Genomic DNA, 22,607 nt, shown 5'->3' on the forward strand with positions numbered 1-22,607 from the left:
AACAGTTTGTTCACGGTTAGGCTCACCTACAACATTTAGACATTGTTTTTGATCCCAGTAAAGGGTACCTGAATCCTTTCACCAACCTTTATCAGACCTCTTTAGCTGCTTGTATTGTAAAATCTGCCAAGATTCTGACGCCATGGAAAGCAACAGGAAAGGAAAAAGATTTCTGTTGTCAGGATAAATTTCTCCACAATGGCTGCAGCTCAAGATGTGAATTAGGGCCTGTTTTTTGGTGCTTTTTATTGGATGCTGTATACATAGTTTACAGTGTTTATTCTGAGCACAGGTTCACTTTAAAGTCAACCTCAAAGCAAATAGCTAAACATACAGGACACATATATGAACCATTTCATCTGCCAAAGCTATTTTTTTACAAATCTGAGCAGTGCATTTTTTTACAGAACAGACACTGAAGGTATATAGCGGTTAGCCCATTTTGCTTTAATCTCTCTTCCTGTCAAGAAGCACCCAGTGTTTGATAGAACGGTGCAATGCAGCAGTGCTTGTTTGGCTCATGGTGCTGCACCTCCCTCTCACATCCTGAGCTTTGCTGTAGAAAAGGCTACATAAACTTAGCATAGAAACAACTTCTGGTAATTGCACTGGTTGGGTTAATCAACACATGGATACATGGAATAAATACACGGAACGACTTCATATCATTAAGCTTTTATCACCTATTTAATAGTGGAAAAAGTAAATTTCTCCCATAAATAATCTTTACCAAGCTATTTTTCCCCAACAGTTTTTCCACATCAGAAACCCACATACATCCTTTCCAACAATGAACATAGTCAATATGAGTAGTTATTACCAAGTCCCAGAAAAGGAATCTCAAATGAATTGCTATAATGGAGGTTGTAAGTAAAGCAGAAGTTACAAAGCCCTTTAAGGATCATGTGAGTTGACATTTAGCTACTGAAGCGCCTCTATTCCATTTTTACTAAAGCCCAGTAGAAATTAATTCACAGAATTCTATACAGCTGCTGGATATATGTTTTGTGTACAAACAACTGCTATTCTTTCACTTAGAAAATATATCTAGGATTTATAATGTACCTTTTGTGCTTTTGATCCCACTGTAATGTATGGCACGTGGAGAGAGCATTGAAAATGAGCCAGGTGAAATCTCCTATTTCCGACTTTATCTTACAGAATGCATGAGAGATTACAGTGCTTTTGCAGAGTTCACATTCACTTGCTTAACTAAAGATTTTTTGAGGGTGGTTGTTAAGAAAAAAATATATATATCAAAAGAATTTTATTTGGCCTGAACTTCCCTCCCAAGGTATTTATAAATATAAAGTGACAGGCCAATATATGCTTCAGCGCTAGCTCCAGTGCTTGTCTGAAAATATAAGCCCTAAATCTAGATTGTCATCTTGACCCAAGAAACAAAAGTAAAAATGATAAAATATTGCAGTGTCTGAAGCTGAAAAGACCATAGAACATTGTACATTTCATTGAAAGAAATAAATATAAGTAAACCTCGGATTTTTGAACCTTTACTTGGATAAAGCTTACTATGGCACAATAATGGCATGTTATAAATGGAACATTCATCAAACATTTTCTGAAGCCTGAAATGAGGAATACTAGCAACCAAAATCCAAAGGATGGCAAGAAAGGAAATGTGTTTTACTACCTCTTTAGCAATATTAAAAAGCCCAGAGAATAAAACTGAAATCTCAATCCGTGTACAAGGTTTTTTTTTTCCTGCTATAACCGCTAAGGCTGAAAGTTAGTTTCATAAAGTTCTTTTGGGTCATCATTTGTCTTTGTGATTTGTTTTATGACCAATTCTACATGATTATAATAATGTAAGTGGATGAAGTGGGGAAAAGTTGGAACCTCTGCCAGGGGTATATTGAGGTCCCAATTGAGGTCAGGAAATGATGAAAAAAAATATTCAATAGTAGTACAATACTTTTGTAGTAGTAAAATTTGGTGATATGTAAATTTTTTTTAAATGTTGTATTTGTTTTCCTTTTCCAGAAAACCAATTTCCCCCAATTTCTTGTTCTATTGACACATGGCTTAAAATGTGAGGAGATTACTCTGTATTAGACACAGAGGTATTATTAAAAACCTAAGCTTTCCGCGCATAGTTGAAGTTGGACCTTGCAAAAATTAACTCATGATTCACCTTACCTTCCACTCTTTTCTAACCCATCCAGCATGTTTTTTTTTTAACTCTTTGAAATCCAATATCCAGGCCCCTTGCCTGCCAATGTAGTGCCACAGCACAGCCAATGCTAGCCAATGGTCCCCATGTGCTGCATCATTGCCTGCATACTCTCTTCTGAATCCTGAGAGGATCCTGCCACTGGACAACCAATTGGAAGTCTAACATAGGAAGTCTAACATAGTCTAACAATATGTCCACCTAACATAGGAAATGACATTGCTAAGAATGTCCCCAACCAGTACAAAAAATGACTGCCTTGCTATGGGATAAAAACTGTCCTATAATTGTGTTGTTGCAATGTCACTCTATCACAATCACCCTAATAGAAATTACAAGTAGTTGTGTGCATATACATTTTGCAAGCATGTTCAACTGTTGTCACCATCAGAAAGCTGGTTTAGAGAAAGTTTGTGCAACTGCTGCTGGAGTATATGCAGAGGAAAGGAGGAGAGTGAAAAAGGGTGAGGGGGTTCAAAACCACCAAAATAAAAAGAAGGATAAAAAACATTATTTTGGGGAAAAGGATTGCCTATTATGTAAATTGGCTTAACATTCATCACTTTAAGCCCTTGATCCAATTTAGATTTTCTCATTTATACGGGAGGTGGTAACCTTGCTCTCCAAATTTAGCATTATGTTTCAAAGGGTCAGCCTCAATGTGACCAGTGGCTGCAAGGACTTCTACAATTCACAATTGCACAAAGGCATAGAATCCAAATTACTACAATAAATATACTCTTGTTATTCCTATTCAGGCATGCCAGTCTTGGTTCTCAGACTTTTAGAAGGCAATCACAGGGAAAAGATTACCCAGCAGATCCTTCAAGGAGATCATCAAATGTCTTAAATTGCAAAGTAGAAAGATATTCTATAGATTGTGCCATGTTGTGTTTGTTTATTAAAACAACTTGTAATAGTTTTTTAATTGTCATGGCTTTCGTAAAAAAATACATATTCCTGTACATTTCACCTTTCAAGCTATTCTGTAATAAAAGAGAAGTTAAAAAGAAGAGTCACACATATACTTTTTTATCAGAAAGTCTTATGTCACCCCTATTCTATTGTCATAAGCCGTGAGGCATCTCTACCTCCTCTCTAAATTGTCTCTTCTCTGCACCATCCACTCCCAATGCTCCTGTGTGCTTTTAACTTTTTTTTTTTCTAACTTTCCTTTTCCTCCAGAATTCCATCCCACTTGACTTACATCAAACTCCCACTACCTCTCTTCACATCTAAACTACTAATATGCTTTCAGTATACCTGCCAAAGAGACAATCACTGCTGTTCTTTCTCTCAAAGTATATCCCGTGTATCAAGTACACTATATTTTAAATTATTATCACTCGCAACAAACTATTGTGGAGCTTACAAGACAGTCTTCAAAGCATAGGCAAAGAACCCTTAGGTGTTATTATTTTGTGAAAACTCAATAAACATTGTAAATGAATGGCATCTAGGAGATCTTATACACCCAGAACATTATCTGATTGTGTTTTGCTGAATTTATAAATCAAAAGATTACAATGGTCCAATGCAAACACTGTGAAGGCGTTTTTATGTGTTTTTGCTGAATTATATCGACAGTCATCATAGGAAGATAAAGCTTCAGTATTATGTATTTTTATATGGCTGTGATAGAATTTACATTTTCATAATCCTGCTACTTAACCACTTTCTGAATCCATGATTTAGTTTTAGGTACTTTATTTGGCTATTGCTAGCATACAGTTATAAATAACTTTTAGATTTTGGTTTGTACATAAAGGAACCTCCCATGATAGAAATGCTTGTCCTATTACAGGATTTTTTTATCCTGGTGCTTCTTGGTCCAAACCAAGTATTCAACTGGTGGTCTCAGCACTCCACCCCACCTTGTTTGTCTAGAACAGTCGTTTTTCCAAATAGTCAAGATAGAAGATTAGCAGTCAGGCAACCAAAATTTATTTAGGATATTTTCCTAAAATAAAGAAAGGATGCTAAAATATTGTCAGCAGCATGGTTCTATTGTTTTCTTTGATCTGTGTTATTTTTGGGCTTAGTGTATTCTGTGCAAGCGTTGCGTGACTCATCTGGAAACACTGATCTTTGATAAACTATTCCGGTGATAAATGAGAGTCTCAAAGACCAGATTAAAAGTTTCTACAGTTCCTAAAAAGCAAATAACACATGACTGTGCAGGTTTAGTCATTGTAAAATAAAAAAAACATGCATCCTTTACCTATAAAAGAAATGAAAACTAGGCATGTGGAAAAAAAGCTAGATCTAAAATGGCTGTGATTGTGGATTTAATACATGTTTCATTTGAAAGAATTATGATCATTTTCAACATTTTCAAGAAAAAAGAAGAATATTGTATATGGGATTTCTGACTAATCCATTACTGATTGGAAAATTAACTGAACTAATTGGTTGAGTTCAAAATTGGCAGCAGATCTGCTTGTGTAGTTCTCCTGATTTAGAAGCCTTTGGCAACCTTTATTATTATTTCTTGACCCAATACACATGATAGAGAACAAAACAAAAATCACTGCACAAAGTTAGATCTACTTAAATTATGTTATTGAAGGACCGATCAACGCTATCTAATCAATTTCTATGCTTTCAGGCACGCCTTTACACTGCATACTTGTTGGTAAATGTAAATGAGATTGTCAAATCAGCTTGCAATATGCATATGGAGCTTAGGGGAGATGCTACAATATGTGGTGCAGAATCCTCTGCAGGTACTCAGACTGTAATTAAACACCGCAATGCCGGAATATATATGATTAGTTGGGATAAACTATATCTCCCAACAAAGTTACACCCAATATAATACTATATATATATATATATATATATATATATATATATATATATATATATATATATATATATATATATATATATATATAAAGGAGCTTGTTAGTATATCTACCTGAACACCGTTCTGAAAAAACTTCCCTTATGGAAATGCAAAACAGCATAATTAGCAGACGGATTTTCAGTTGCTTGAACCTGGATTCTGGCCATAGAGAAGCAAGTGGAGAGAAGTCAAGAGAGATGTTAGGAAAAAGGACACATGCATGTGTGCCATAGGTCGTGCAAAGCTTGTTTTTAGAGGCAGGCGCAAAGGACAGTGTGACCTGGGAAGCGGCAGAGGCTAAAGCCTAATTATTTTGATTGTGAGAAGCCATGTGTAGTCAGTGCCATGGCTGCTGTCAAGGGAGCCCGTCAGTCAGGCACAGATAGGGCATCTGGGAGGATGTGGAGGTCCCAGCTGCGATCCTGTGACTGCTGCTATTGTAGCTCCTAGTTTGGCTTGTTAGGTAAGGTTCACAACTATAATCCTGCCTGACACTGTTACTTGTCTATCTTAGCAGCCCTAATACTTATCGACCTGTTATAACTTTTTTTTACAATTATAAATTTTATGTTCAATCTACTAAAAAAGTACAGCAAATAGCAGCTGGTACATTTGTAGGATTGGGCACAGACTTTCTACTGAACAAAAAGAAAATATTAGAAAAGGAGATATACTCCACTACTGTATATTATGTCCTTAGCAGAATACAAGAAATATAATAATTTACTGTGTTTGCTGTATTCCACTAATAAAAATGTGAAAGTGTGTGTCTGCTACTCAGAAAATAAACTGCAACTTTGGGCAGAAACAAAATGACATATCATACCATCTGTCATTTACATTGCAATAGCAGATTTGCCAGTAGATCTACACATTCTTAAAATACTGTTTATATTTTGTCAATAAAAAATTGTTGCCCTGTGGATAGGGAAGTCTTGCACAGACGTGTAATTTTTGATGGATTCTATACCTTTTTACAGCGGTGCTATTATGGGTTCCTTCCACCCCCTTGAGTGCTGCCCACTGTGTTAAATATCTGATCTAGCAATAATGACTGTGCAACAATGATTGTTTGGCCCTATTAACTTCAAGTGACTGCTTAAAGGCATCATCCATGAGTATGGCTTCTCTATATGAATAAATGGGGCTGTGGCACAAAAGTGCAATACAACCTGGTTGTGTTTTGGAGGAGCGCTGTGTGGCTCTGAGCAGGACAGCAAAGTCAAGGTTGTTAGATTTGGGGTGAAGGTAAATATGTAAATGATACTCAGCACAAGTAAAAGCCTGCCCATTGATAACAATTTTCAAGCAATATGTTTTAATTGTCTTGTTTAAACATATCAATAACAATAAATCATTGTAACCACTGGCAGCGGATATGCAGAATGCAGTGCTGATGTGATGATGCCAGTGCCACTTTCTACATCATTGCAATGTGAGCACAATAAGCAGTGGTAATGCTGCTTCATCTGACATTGCTGAGTCCGCTAAGGTTACATTCTAAGTGCAATCCACTGATAAAAGAAAACCTGGTATTGCAGAAATCTGATAATTCGCTCTTTATAGGTGGTCTACTTTTACCTATAAGATTTTATTTTCCTGAAATCATCCTTCCCCATCTATTTTTTTTCATAGCTTGATTTTTTTCTATGCCATGTCAACCTTATACACTGCTCATGCAGAAGGTTTAAAGGGTTGTATAAGACCTGGCAGTTGATAGGCCAACTGACTGGGTTTGAATATTATTTCCATATTTCTATCCTCAGAGGTTTAGTGTTTAAATAGACTGAATCTGCAGGGACTACCTGTAAACAGCTATTTTCCACTGCTAAGTGTTCTGCTAAATAATCCTGGACATGTTTCCATTTATTGAGGTGTAAAGTAAAGTCTGTTAGCACTTAAGTCTATTAGCACTCTCCTTGAGTGAATTTTGTCACCTTCAGTCTTAGTCTGTTAACCAATTACACCTATATCCTTATGCTAAAACATTTCACAGAACCTACCTTCTCTCACCCCCCCATTATAAAGCATGGACACACCTGTCACTGTCCATTCTGTAAGATATGGAAGCATTCCGCACAAAGCACACATGTTATATAAATGGTTTGGTATTATCAAGTCAGGTGTGTTTACAGAAATCTCTTGAAACCTCATTTGGTAAGGTCATTGATTACAAAGGCTTCCATTTAAATGCCTTAAGTATGACAATCCTAACTAAAGGAAAAAACAAATATTTAGCAGTTGTTACTTATTTTTATTGCAGTGTTCTCCCTAGCCCTCCTTAGCGCACCACCTAGCAGTTTTAAGTAACCACCTGGCTGTGTTTGGGTGGTTACTAAAGAGTTGGGTCCCAATACCGGGGCTACCACCCAGCTACAATTTCTTCCCACCTGGGTTAAAATTTCTTGGTTTACTGAATTGTATATTAAACATATGGCTAAAGACTTTTTGTCAAATTGCAGACAGATTTTTTTTTTTTTTTGAAGTATTCATTTAGCAGCTAAATACAATTTATTATGGTTATAATATAATGTACAGAATGCCTAATCCCACAACAACCAAACATTTTCTAGATCATCCTTTGAAATCTGTTATGGTTGAGGTGCTATGTATTTTCCTTGATTTGCATTTTGTGCTGCCTTACTTAAAAGGCCTCGTCCACACGTTCATCTGTGGTCCTGACTCTCCTTCATTGTGATGTTAAAAATAAAATAGAGGAGAGAAGCCAGAGGAAAAAACCATGAAGAGTAAGTAGCAGAGTGACAGAGAATAGTAGTTTACTATGCATTAAGAGATTCCCTGTACACATTGGCCTGCCCTATAATATATACTAAAGATGGCAGAGAGAAGAGCAGCATGCTGCAATTTTGTCTGAATCTTCCTTCAGATCCATTATAGGATGTGTGCACAGCATAGATAATTACTGCTCTGTTTTGAAAGCCAAGACAGGGGCAAGACAGGGCTACACTGCCACGTATGAAAAGTCTAAGCCTGCTTACTTTACAGCATCCATTGTGCCAGCAAAATAATCATTTTGCAGCATCATTTTTTATTCTGAAATAAAAATACATATGTTTGCCATGCATATTTTCAAAGCACAAGTTACGGTTTCTGACATCACACAATATATTAATCGTTGCCACGTGTGTTGAACAATACATGTCTTGATAAGGGTTATACTAAGCTGACTGAATAATGAAAAAATAACTAATGAAAAACCAAGAATAAAACCATAACAACTAATGACAAATCAGCTTCTATTAAGATGCAATGAACTGCAGACCTCACTTTTGAATAGCTCCTAAGGGTTATCGTACATAATTGCTGTTCATAATGCACTGCCCAACAAAGCTTTGTGATTGGTCTCCAGCATAGCCTCCAACTGTCCCCGTGTTGGAACCAAACCAAAGCTGTCTCTCTTTCCTTGCAATTCTTGCTTGTTTGAGTAAAATCCATAGCGCTACACAATATATTGTTTAGTTAACAAAACAGTTATTGTTGCAGCATATTTTCTGTTCATCCTTTAAATAAACTGCTTATTTCAAGACTAACAGTATAAAAATTTCCAAAGCCCAATTGAAGGTTTGATTTTTGGTATAATGTAGTCAGAATGCATAACCAGGTAATACAGTAATGTTTATGAACTGGTTTGTTGTTCTTCAGAAAGGGGTAAATCAGGTGATGCCTTGATATGCCCTGAAATGGTCCAGACCGCTACTCCATATAGTACCACACTCCTTGTCTTCAGCAGTCCAACCTACCCCATGCATAGTGTTCCTTTAAACAGCCCTTTGTTCGTATGAAATATATTACATTAAAAATTCACCGCAAAGAAAAGTGAAAGGCACAGTATGTTCCAATTCTACGTTTTCATAAAATTACATAAACCAAAACTTTCTATAATAAAGCTTAGTTTTAAGGTTGGTACAATGGCTGTTCCCGCCTTGTTGAAATATGGCCTGATGATGTTCAGCTGCCATAACCAAGTATGTTCAAAACAAATGAGCATTCAAAGGTGGCTGAGATGGGAGGTTTGTGGTGTTTATCAGCATCCCAAATGAATTCTGAATTCAGCCTATAACCTGGTGGTCCTGGTGGTTACATGTGGTTGTGAAGTGGTAACCCTTTCCCCCGACTTTACATCCATGTGAACTAGACCTAACCATACCTTGCTCTGCAGTAAGGATGAATTCACACAAAGTGCTCTGGTGTGTTGTAAATGTGGTGAGAACAAATTTGCTGTAAGATTTCTAGAAAATTTTGTAGCAAAATGTTTTCATAGAGATGTAAAATAGAACATGTACAATGTGTGCACACCTACAATACAATGCACCAAAAACAAACAGCATGAAAAGTACAGAGATAACAATGCTGCCTTAGGCAACAGCAACTGTCACATGCTTTGGGGAGAATGTGCTAAATTATCTTCACTGCAATTAAGGAAAACATAAAAAAGCTAAAACAAGATACAAAGAAGCTATTTTTACCCACTTTGTGTGAACTTGAGAGTTGTCACTCTATGCACAAAAGTCGTCAATCACAAATTGGTTTTTATTCCTTTCTTACAGATTACATGTGCCACCTGGCTGCTCTACAAATGCCATGTATTCAGGATGATATCCAGACTAAAATGTGGTAAATATGTGCAAATGTATTGTTTAAAATATATTTGTACCTTCTGGGTCGAAACTAAGGCTGTGCAGAGCAGCCCAAAATATTATTGCTTGGTAAGTATTAGTGTATAAATGTCAGCATCACAGAATATCTGGAAAACAGTATAAGACAGTATAGGGTGCCTGTGCAGAACTAACTTAAGCCCCCTGTTGGATGAGGAGGGTCCGAGGCCCTTCCACAGCCACACACTTTGCACCTCTCTGTGTCCACCCCTGCTGGGACATCATTTTCTTCCTATTGGTACTACAGAGCATATAAGTATAGCATCATCTATTGTAAGAAGTGCAGATCCATGTCTATGGGGAAGCAAGGGATGCCACATTTCATTCATTGGTGTCCATAGTGAGGATTGGAAGAGGCAGATAATACTCAAATAAATTTGGGACAATTTGTTTTGTACATTCCTACAACAGTGCACATTTTTACCTAGAGTAGTCCGTTTTTCCAGAAAAAAAAACTGCAGTTTAGGTTTTGTCATAGATATAAGCACTGGTTCCCAAAACTTCTCTTTAATTGATTGAAAAACTACCTTAATATATATAGAAGTGGATGACAGCACTGAAGTTACAATATTTAGAGCTGACACAATGAAGATTTTACTGTAAATATCAGAACATACTGAGCATAAGTAATGGCAAAACCCTAGAACATGCATGTGGGGTGTGTGTCAGAAAACAGCAATTTTCTAAGGGATCTGTTTATAAAAAGATAAATTAGCCATCCAGAATTATTATCTGGTGGAGAATCAGTCAATGAAAACACTGCAGTGGCAAACTGCATGTTCCAAACCACTCCTATTCAACTGCATGGGGATGCAAGTGTGATTGGATTGGATATAACATCTTTTTATACTGCTATATCATTGCATTGAAGCATGGAAAAACCTGTGTTCCAGAGCTAAATGTTCAAGCAGACAGAACAAAAAACAAAATGACTGTCTCTGTTAACAGATGGTTTCATTTTATTTATTTTTTTATTTTGCTTAGCTAACAGAATTTTACTTGTAGAACAAAATCAAACCTTTAAATATTGTTTACATGTTTTAGCATTTACTGCTTTACTCAATGAAGAGATTCCTGGTGCTGTCACACCTGTATAATACTGTAAGAAGCAATAGGCAAAAAACATTCTCCTAAATGGTAACCGAAACATAATAATTAATATGAATAATAAAAACATTCCTAAGTAGGTTTTCTATGTAACTATGAACCTCAAAACCATCCCTGTTAAATACCTGATTATACCATCACCCCAACTCAAGAAAATCATTTTCAGTTTAACCATTGGTTTAAATATGCGCGTGCCAGTTTACATTAACTGCAGTAAATTGGGTAAATTATTAATAAAGCAATTATTTGAGTGGATTGGTGATTCATCATTCACCTGTGCACTATTTGCTGATGCAGTGGTGAATCAGCAGATCATGATAAACAGATGTGCTTATATCTCATATTTGTTGAATAAGTTTTGTAAGAAAAGTTTAGTAAAAAGGACTTCTCCCCAAGGTGCTCTAATAAGATAATACAGACTTCCAGAAGAAACCTAGCACTTGCATCTTCCCCCTTCCGTCCTCTGGGTCTTATGATTTGTCAGTATGCCTGCCCATCCTACTAATGGACCAATCATAAGATTACTGAATTTTTCAAATAAATACAAACTACAGTAGAAACTTTTTACCTTTACACATGAATGCGATTTAGGTATGTGTTAATAAAGTGTAAGTGCACATATATCATGCTTTCAGATTAAAAACATGTTTATATATATATATATATATATATATATATATGTGTGTGTGTGTGTGTGTGTGTGTGTGTGTGTCAATTTGTATCTTTTTGCTTCATCAGTTTATCCTCCATCTTTTTTTGGTTGGGATGGGGGGCAGAGAAATTTGTGTTGTGTTTTTTTTAACAGGATAAATAAAAAGTAAAAACAAGACATTGAGAATTAGAACTAGATGTCTTACACACCTTTCAACAACAGATAATATAATATCAATCAAGATGATATCATGCTATGGAGGGCATCTATACAGCAATCTGCGGCTGAACGGGAAGCCCTGGGGCTGTTCAATTCAGTTCCAGAGCTTAGTACTGGACGGGACTTGAGTCGAACTGACAACCATAGTTTCCCCATGCGTCCCCACAAGGATCTGCAGCAAGCACTAAACCTGCACAAATATATGACAGCACTATTCTAAAACAAGACCTTGTTAAAGATATGTGCTTTGCAAACATATATGGATTTTTAAAAGTTGAATTTATTGAACAATTACTATAAAAGTTCCATAGTATTATTTATGCATACTGCAATATTACCTTTCTCTTACTACTTATATCAAGATGACAATCCTAAAAAGCAGCATCTTCTATCAAACTAATGTAAAAATACTGCAGCCACAAAAATTGCAACAATGGGAACACTTATATAGAGCGATCAACAAAAAGTGAGCGAACATTACTGCTTTACTAATGTATGCACACACCACCTGTTGTTTTTTGCAGGAGCTCCCATCTGATGCACATTTTCTCCTATTTAAAATAGATCATAATACATTTTGTTAGCTAAATATGATTTCTGCTTTATCTAGGTAATAATGCATGATGACAAACTGGCAAGCAGGAGACCCAAGCCCGGAAAATTCCATTATGAAAGGGTGACATGATCTCTTGTGCCATGTTGTGACCCTTTCCTTTTATTCTCACTTGATCAGTGACTTTGCCCTTCACATTTAGAGGTCAATATGGAAGTGAAGGGGAATGTCAGGGCATGATCATACAAAGACCCAAAATGTTTTGTCAGCATTTCAAAGATAGATGGAACAGAACTGGCACTTTATTATTAAATTAGCATACAAAACATGCAACAGTATGTCTGCAGCTTCTATAATGGATCCACCTGGGATTGAGAGTTCTTTGAGCACTATGGAAATTAAGTAAACATGAATCCTTAGTGATTTCAGGGATATATTACTATATTTTCAGGGATATTTTACTATAGAGCAAAAAGCCATGGGTCATACTTTACCATGTACCACAAATAACCTGATCTTTTTATACACGGTAACAAAGACCAAAAAGAAGGGCAGAGCAATTCTAGTTACCCATGGCACACAGTCATTTCTTGTTCACTGACTGCAGAGTAAAGTCCAAAGGTGATAGTTGCTTTGTCCCTGCAATTTGCACATCAATATACTTCATATATATATATATATATATATATATATATATATATATATATAATATTTGAATGACTACAGATTTCCACCATTTATTGTCTTTTGCTATCATTTGTCTGAGTGTCATAACAGTTATTGGCATCCATAGGGAAAGTGAATGTAAGCATATGCAAATAAGGATTTACAGTTTAAATCCTTGTTTGCAGTACTGAATATGTGGCGATTATAGACTTAAATGACAGAGTAGGATCAAGCAGGTCTCCAAAGGAATCAGTTGTAAATTGCTGATAAAATTACTGATCTGTCATTTGGAAACTACATATAGTAATATGTGATCGGTGTTGGCAAATGAGACAGACACATTTTACTAGAGTCTAGATTTCTAAAGAAAAAATAGTATATTTGAAATGCTGGTCAAAAGAAGTGGACAAGGTGACCGTTTATGTTACTGAAGATGACAAATGTGCTTCATGGGGTTCCCAGTTTTTATACCATCTGATGCTCTGAAATGTTTATATTACTTACCTGCTCTCATACTGGCCTGAACTTAAAAAGTGTAGACTTGCTTTTAGAGACCATCTAGAAATGTTCATTGTGCCAAAGCAGTAAAATGAATCTTTTGTTCTTGATTTATTCCTGTTCAAAGCAATGCACTTCCCAGTGATATAAGTATGCCTAGGCACCCCAGTACCCCATAGCTGTATATTTATGGTGTGAGCACATCTAGGGCACCGTGCCTGTGTCTGCTAGTATCATTAGATCTGCAGTGAGAAATTGTGACATAATGACGGTGCTACTCACTAATCCTTTTCTTAGAGAGAAAGCTGTGCATCTCCCTGCTTCTGCTTCATTCATTTCTGTGGATCTGTAATGTCTGCAGATATCCTGCTACAGCAAAGCCCTGCCTCTACCAAAATGGCCTTTTCTAAAGTGGAGAAAAAGCCTGGTAAATTAAATATAAGGAAAAGATCTGCTGCAGCCCAGGTAATACTACTGCTGTGTAGACCTTAAAATGCTTACCATTTTGCATGTTTTCTACAGTACAGGTTCTCTTTATTTATTGTACAATGACTAGTCTAAAGAGGTCTAAAGACTGTATGATCTATATATATATATATATATATATATATATATTCACATACAGTATATTGAACAGTGACTTTAGGAACATTTTCTGTATACATATAAAATTTTCTTACAATGATCATTACTTTACCAAGAATACTATCTATATGACTGATACAAATAATACCATGGATGATGACAATGTAACTTGTTCCTATTAGCTAAATTTTATACCCCTATATTCTATTTGGGACATATGAGCTTATGCAAAGGGCATTATAGTTTTTTTCAGAAGATAAAGGATTCTATATACTGTTGGGTACTTCTGCTGGTTTACAGGTATCCAGCACCAGTAATCAGTAGTATGATGATACCACCCAGACTCTCACTCCATACCAAAGTTTCCAAATATTACGTTACAAAGTTGAGACCACATTACCCTATTCCTTTTGCCAAGGCTAAACATCAAATAAATATAACACAGTTTAGGTGTATGCAGCAAAACTTTGCATTGCATGCACATTTGCCCATATTTTACCAATTTAAAGCATGAAAAACACCTAGTAAGCTGCCAAAAATGTACTCAGCATCTAACTGTTGTGGGCTGACAACACACAATTTTGCAGACTAGCATTAAGAAGCAATAGTGTCAGCCCTTGCTAAACCACTGAATCCCTCTCCCCATGTTCACAACACAGAGAGAATTCCAATAGAACATATAGGAGGGCTGAATAGGAAGGGCACACAGAATGTAATATAACCACGTTTTTAACAGCATTATAGGTATTTCTTTTCTTGCTTATAAAACAGGTTTATTAAAAAACACACTGGTGGTATATTTTACAGAGCAAAAGGGAGCAAATGGGACATGTATTATTAGGGTTGACATATGCTGTAATTCAGATAAATATTCATCACATATATATATGCATACATAAAGTATATATATATATATATATATATATATATTATATATAAATATATGATGGAATTGAGAACTGGTGTTAATACAAGACTTTGTTCTGTTTAGTCTCTGCGGCATACAAAGAAGTTAAATGAACTTCAGCAATAAAAGCCAATTAGGCTCAGTTTCAGAGTGCTGGCAAAGAATATACTGACAGGGTGAGAGAACAGGGTGCACAGAGTGATGACTTGTCACCTTCTGCTCATTTTTTGTCCAGTCAGTTGCCTGTGTGTGTTTTTGGATTGCAAAACTGTGTACATAGATGTTTGCATGAAGATCAGCTTTAAGCAGAATAAAATTAATAAGAGAGAAGTCATAGGCCAGAGTTGAGACCCACAAAATCCTATGACCCTCTGCTGAATTAGACAATGCCCTCCAACTTTTATTAACTGAGTAGTGTTGGTATTGTTCTTTTTCTGACTTCATATGACAGTATTGCAAAATGACCCTTCATTTAACATGAGAAAATGAGTCTCAAAGTAATTTTAAAATTACTTTTTTTTTTTTTTAAATAAGGAGCGAGACTGTTCTGCATGCAGAAATAAATTATTATTTGGAACACTTTCATCATTCAATTTACAATATGTCACCTATGTTTATAAAAAGATGAAGTTGAGCCGTTACAGATGACATTTTTCTACATTAACAAATAAAATTATAGTATTAAAAAGGCAATTTATTTTAGAATTGTGAACTGTGAACTTGCTGGCACTTCTTGGTATAAACAAATAACAATTACTGACAGTACCATAGAACTCGCTCTTTTTTTTCAGATCAACAATAACTGTTAACCTTATAAATACTAAGGGCCTGACATCCCATTCCCAGAAGGGATTATGCTAATCTAGCTCTACATCCATCTTTCCAGCTGTATACACAATTTTCTATTCACATCGCTCATGTAATAAACACTCAGAACAAAGCCACAAAAGCATTTCAGTTCTCAGAGGGTTAAACCAGGGTATCTGCAGTTATCAACAGTGAATATTAATACTTGCTGCTGGTTAACAATAAAAACAAGCTGAAACCAGGAAAAAATAAATAAAGAAAAAAGAAAATAAATATTTTTCTATGTTACATTTAACCAGTTATTTTTTTTTGTGATTTTACTTTTGATTTAACTCTTTGTTTGGCAGGCATTACAAATAATACTTAATATATATAGCAGAATGGTTATTTGAAATAGGGAAATGATTTTTAAAAAGAGTAATTTTCACCTAAGGTCACCCCATTTTAATGGTAATTTTTTCTGTAATTCCCATAGCCTGGATTGGATATTTTCGACAAACATGATAATGACCGCTTCAGTAAATCAGCCCATAAGTGTCTGATTGAATCAACAGTCATCAAAGCAGCTACACCCAATCAGGTTAGGGGAATTTAAAATAAAAACAAATATTTCCTTTACGGTTACCAATGAAAATACCGTGATCTAGAATCTTAGAATAATTTTATAAATCATAGTACTATGTTTAGCATTATATATATAATAAATAATATTATATATATAATAAATATAATAAAACTGCAAAAATGCAAGATGTTCAAATTGTCTAAATATTAAACCTGTGAGCTAGGGTGGATATTTTTTTTTAGCAGGAAAAAAAAAAGTCGTAATTTGGAAAATAAAAACCCAACTTCTTATATATGTTTAGGTAAAAAAAATGTGTAAATTTGTAAAACACCCACCCACTGTAACAACTAATAGGATAGCAAACTAGCATCAATGAAGCACAATTAGAAATGTGTTGACACTGGGTGTAAGGACACTTGGCACCAGTCACAACAATTTATGTGTCACAGCTTGACAAACCAAACTCTCGGCTCCTAAAATGAATACTTAGAGTGAGTTATGTCATGGATGTATCATATAAGTGGGTCACTGCTTCATATCTTCAACATTGCATGTTCCTACCCACAGAAATTCATGAGGGCCAAGAAAATTAATTCCCCAATTGCTGTCAACAGAGTTTGAGGACGGCAATAAACAGCTTACTGTAAAGCCTCCAGCTACAATAATACGGCTGTCAATAAAGCATGCCTGATATGGTAAATAAAGGAATTACTTATACAGTAAGCAACAGATCTGTCTCTATTCTCTATACATAAAGAATGAGGGGAAGACAAGTGTTGCTTAAAGTAACTCAGAGAACTATGCTTTTTGAAATAATCCGGCAGCAGACAGCAGGAAACATCAATATTTTAGGCTGCCATAGTACTGTCAGATTTGCACCTGAGCTCTTGCATAAGCAGTAGAAATGTGAGCATTAGTATCATGGTTTTTTAGTATAATGGTTTTTTAGTATCATGGTTTTTTAGTATCATGGTTTTTTAGTATCATGGTTTTTTAGTATCATGGTTTTGTTGTTTGTGGATACTGGCTAGTTAGAAGCACAGGCTGCAAACGATCATAATTTGGCTAACCTGATAAGACAAGCAGTAATATACAGAATGCAGTGACCAAGTGCAACCAGTCAACAATCACCTTCCATTTTTGCAGTACCTGCATAATAATGACAGGTGAAATCTGACTGGTTGTACACAGCACTTCTTTTAATGTTCACTGCACTGCATTATCAAGTCTTATATGCTGAAGATACAAATGTAGAATCCAGTGTGAATTACCACTAAAGCACACGTTGAGCTATGAGTCACCCTACGTACTATCGCCTACCAACTACTGCAAGCATCCACACATCCTCAGGCCTAATGCCAGTGGTTCCATTACTTATTGGGGGATATAAAATGAAGATCAGGAAGTTGGTGCAGCACACCCTATTCATTCTGGATCTACTTTACAAACTCAAGAACTGGTTGCTCCAGTGCAACTGTCATTAAATAAAAGGTTTCTTTGGCTGTAGAGGCAGCCTGATCTATTCCTCCCCCCATCTCTAATATACTGCAGGCTTGGCAAGAAGCCAGTACAAGACACATAGAACCTCACTGCCATCTACAGGCTGATCTGTTGGTCTTTAGAGGCAGACAGGTCTCAATGAAATAAATTAGACAGCTCTGCATTTAAATCTTTATTAGCAGGGAATTATTGGACTGAAAGCTAATGCTGGATTTTGTAAAATATGAGTTTCCCTGATCGCTAATCCCTCTTTAGATGGCAAATTTCACAGCTAAAATGAGCTTTGACAGATTGCTTTTGCTTTACTTAGATGAAGAAATATTTACAATGGATTGAGTTTGTTCTGCATAATTTTTCCTCTAATTATTTGAATAAATCCACTTTCTCAAAGTATAAGTTTGCTTTATAAGAAAGAGCATATTACAGCAAATGTTCAGTGATACAGTTTCTTACACATTTCTACAGCAGTTTAGGAAAACTTTTCAGGATGAAAACGATGGAAATCTGGAGCAATTCTATAACACTGCACGTTCAACAGACCTGCATAGTAAACTGATCACTGTAATCCCTACATACCAAAAAAAGGAAACTAATCTAACAATGCTTTTTAAAAATGATGGGACTTACTGAATAAGGCAATGCAAAGAGCAATGTTATCTAACAAGTGAAACAACAAACCAATCAGATTTCAACTTTGATAAATTTATCCTATTCTGAACAATGGAAGATGGTTGTGCATGGGTTGCTATGGGTTAGTATACTTTGCACGTTGCTGATTAAACATGCATGTAAAATGATTTGGTTATATAGGGATTTATACACAGCAAAAAAAAAATTAAAGAGTTAATATAGACTATTTATTTCTTTTATGATACTTGTAGGACAGAAGAACACTTAATACATTGTGCGGCTAGGCAGACTAGCAAAGGCACAGGACTGAAAAAGTACACATAGAACTTTTATTTAGCTACAAGCATGCGTCCAACATACCTGTAGCTTTTCTGGTAAATAATTTACAGAGTAAAAAACAAAAGTAAAATAACACTCAAAATGTAAAATACATTTTCCAGATGTGAATTGCACCCAGTCATGCATTGTTTACTCACAATTAGCATTGTAATGCAAAATACATTATCTTACTTTCCAACAAGAGTAAAAAAAAGTTAACCCCTTTTTTGTGACCATATAATTCTAGTCCATGAGATAAAAAAAAAAAACTTTAAAAGCAAAATCTTCTGAAGTTTGCACAGTGGAACAAAGGTGACATATTCAATGTGAAAATAGTCCTCAGAAACATTTTTTTTTCTTTTCATTACTGAAGTGTAGGAGTTACAGTGGGGCTGTGATATTTAACATGCACGTGTATGGTACAGTACAATCAAGAATGTACATTTATATATATATATATATATATACATAAACATAGGTATGCATATATATTCCGGACTTCTGAGTCCTCAAAAGTCTGTCAAGACTCAGTGAAAAAAAAATGGAAAGGGGTTGATTTTTTTTCCCTCTCGGTAACATGAGCAAGCCAAAGAAGACTGTATGAAGACATAGTGGCACTTTAATACTGGTTGATTGGGCACTTGTATGCAGTACTTATAGACCAGTAAAAGTGCTCGTTTACCTGTCTGGTGTGTAAGGGACCTTTTGTCTTGAAGCCTCCCTGGGAGCTGCACTCTGAGGCACTGAAGTGATCTGAACTAGTGGAAGAGCGTTTGGAGAGGGTGTCACAGCCCCCAACAAAGGTGTTGTCCAAAGGGAGTTCCTGAATGACATGATGCTTTTTCACGGACACTGGAGTATCTGCTTTAAGATGAAAAGCAGACTGCGGAGAGGCAGACTTGTAATGCTTAGCTAGGTCAGGGCTGTTAGGTTTGAAGGTTGTTGGAGGAGCAGTGCCCCAATCAAAGCGTCCAATCCCTTGTTCCTCCAGCTCGGCTGGAAGACTAATAGTCCCGTTGATAGGTTCGTGTACAGTGTCATCAGGTTTAGATTCCTCAATGGTAACAAAATTCAGCAGAGAACTTTTGGGAGATTTTCTTTTTTTCCTTTTCTTTTTTTTATTCTGCTTGCTCTCCTGGTTGGGTGACATCCACTCTGCCCCCTGTTTGCTCCTCTGGGCAGCTTTAAACCGCGATGCGTGCCGACACCGCACAAGAACTGTCACAAAAATGACAACGATTACCACCATGGCTCCGGCCACGATGGCAATCATAATAGTAAGATAATCCTCATTTTGGTATGGTTGACTGCTGTCTCCAATGTTTCTGTCTAGCGGAGTTTCCATAGTCCTTCGAATTAAGTCGTGAATGTAGGAAGCATTACCGGCCGTCTCATTGACATATAGGAACACCAGTACTAGTGTGTGCAAAGGCTTAGGGTATCCCAAGTCACTGATATTTACCACCAGGCGGTGCAGGCCCACATCGCTTGCAGATGGTTTCTCTTCTAAAGTAATGTTGCCTGTTACAGGGTCTATTCGAAACAGACCTTTGTTGTTTCCACTGACAATTGTGTATTTCAGTTCAGCATTCATCCCAGTGTCTACATCCACGGCAAAAACTTCTGCAACAACAGAGCCAGGAATGGCTGAAAGAGGCACCAGCTTAAATGATGTATTGGATGGAGGGTAGATAACTACAGGGCTATTATCATTAGCATCCATTATATTGATTGTTACTTTTGCAGTTGAGGAGCGTGGTGTCTGCCCTCCATCTACGGCTTTGACATCAAATGTGTACGAACCTTGTTGCTCCCTGTCAAAGGACACATTGGACTTAATCAAGCCAGAATATGGATCAAGGACAAAGTTTTCATTGTCGTTAAGTATTGAAAGGGTTACGGCTTTGTTTTCTCCTGCATCTGAATCTGTTGCTGTGATAACACCCACTGTGCTGTACTTTGGAAGGTTCTCAGATACAAAGAACTGAAAGTGGTTATGTGTAAACTTGGGACTGTTGTCATTCTCATCCAGCACAGTTACTATCACAGCTGCTTGGCTCTGCAGTGGAGGAGTGCCATTGTCCCTGGCTGTGACAGTAAAAATAAAACGTTCCTGCTCCTCTCTGTCAAAAACTCTGGAGGCTGTCAAAACTCCTGTCTTCCGGTCCAGATCAAAAAAAGAAGCATTTGGGCCAAGCTGATAAACAATGTCTGCATTCTTCCCACTGTCTTCATCTGTAGCACTGATAGTGGTTAAGTAGAGACCTCTGCGGTTGTTTTCAGACACTGATAGCTCAATTACCGGCTGGGTAAAAATTGGAGGATTGTCATTCTCATCCTCCAATTCCACTCTCACCAAAGCAGTCTGGTTGAGGCTTGGCTTGCCAGTGTCCGCTGCAACTATCTTAAAACTGAATTCTTTGGTGCCCTCATAGTCCAACAAAGAGGAAGTTTCTAGCAAATACTGGTTATCATAGACAGCTTTTAAATGAAAAGGTACTTCTCTTTCAATGAAGCAGATGACCTTGCTGTTGACATCTGTGTCTTTATCGGACACTGTGATCAGGGCTATTTTTGTATTTATAGGGTCTTTCTCTGATAAGTACACTGTACCATTAATAGGGCTGATAATATACCTGAGATCAATATTAGGTGGGTTGTCATTCACATCAGTCACATTGATAGTAACAGTTGCCCTTGCAGGTGTGGAGCTGCCATCTGTGGCTAGGACAGAGAACTTGTGAATTGCGGTATCTTCCCTGTCCAGCGGTCTCTGTACTGTAATTAATCCAGTGGTATTGTTTAAAGCAAAAAGCCTTTTGGTAGCAGATGTCACTGTGCCACCATAGATATATTTGATCTCTGCATTGCTGCCTATGTCTGCATCTGTTGCATGCAACTGTACTACAGAGGTCCCTATGGGAGCGTTCTCAGGGATATGAACTTCTATCTGACTTTCTTTGAACACTGGTTTGTTGTCATTCACATCACTTACTGTAACTTGCAGGATAGCAGTGCTGGATTTCTGGGGTTTTCCACCATCCTCCACTTTGATTTTCATCACATAAGTGTCTTTCTGCTCCCTGTCCAAGACCTGCTGCACTATGAGCTGTGGCCATTTCTCTCCCTCCGGTGTCTCGACAATGTCCAGTCCGAAGACACTCTGTCCATTCAAAAGCTCATAGTGTTGAACTCCATTAAAACCTGTGTCAGGGTCCACGGCTGATGGAATAGGAAAGCGGCTGTTTATAAGTGTGTTTTCCGGAATAGAAATGTTGATCACAGTTGAAGGAAACATAGGTGCATTATCATTGGTATCTGTGACAATTATTTTGATCTTGATGAGCCTGAAAAAGTCATTGGGAAGGATGACTACTTCAAGTTCAAAGAAACATTCATTTTCCTCAGCGTAAGATGATCCAGCACAGAGTTTTTCTCGGTCTATTCTGGTGGAGGTGGTGAAGATCTCCCCGGTGGTGCTGGACACCTTGACCAAAGGTGAGTCGCCAGCTTTAGAAACCAGTCTGTAGACCAGGCTGTTACTGGTCCCAGTTGCAGCATTAATAGGTGAGATATTCAGGTCCTTTGGTATGTTTCCAATCGGTACATTTTCAGGGAGTTCCTCCCTTATAGTGTAAATAAGTTCTTGGGCAATAGCAGAATCCAGCCTTAAGCAGGCAATAAGAGCAGCCAACAGGTAAAAATCCCTTAGGTCCATGATAATGTGCTTCCTTTGTTTTCTTGGATTTTAGGATTTAAGGGTTGTCGCTGAGAAATGGTGCCGATTTGCAAGAGGAGGCGTGCATGGACTGCAAGATGCCTTACATCTCATTTCTAATTGGAGCCAGCAGCTGTCAACACAATCACACAAACAAACAGATTTGT

General features: G+C 36.8%; 1 protein-coding gene across 4 annotated transcripts in view; it reads right to left on the bottom strand.

Annotated features, from left to right (window-relative positions):
- PCDH9 (protocadherin 9) overlaps positions 1 to 22,607 on the bottom strand; it is a 1,263,257-nt gene that overhangs the window by 1,239,162 nt on the left and 1,488 nt on the right. For all 4 annotated transcript variants that reach the window (XM_072410491.1, XM_072410489.1, XM_072410492.1 and 1 more), the window contains exon 2: positions 19,405 to 22,573. In XM_072410491.1, the coding sequence (XP_072266592.1) occupies positions 19,405 to 22,440 (3,036 nt within the window). In that variant the 5' untranslated portion in view covers positions 22,441 to 22,573. The remainder of the gene's footprint in view (positions 1 to 19,404; positions 22,574 to 22,607) is intronic.

The sequence above is a fragment of the Pyxicephalus adspersus genome, chromosome 1 (genome assembly GCF_032062135.1).
Source record: "Pyxicephalus adspersus chromosome 1, UCB_Pads_2.0, whole genome shotgun sequence".
NCBI lineage: Eukaryota > Metazoa > Chordata > Amphibia > Anura > Pyxicephalidae > Pyxicephalus > Pyxicephalus adspersus.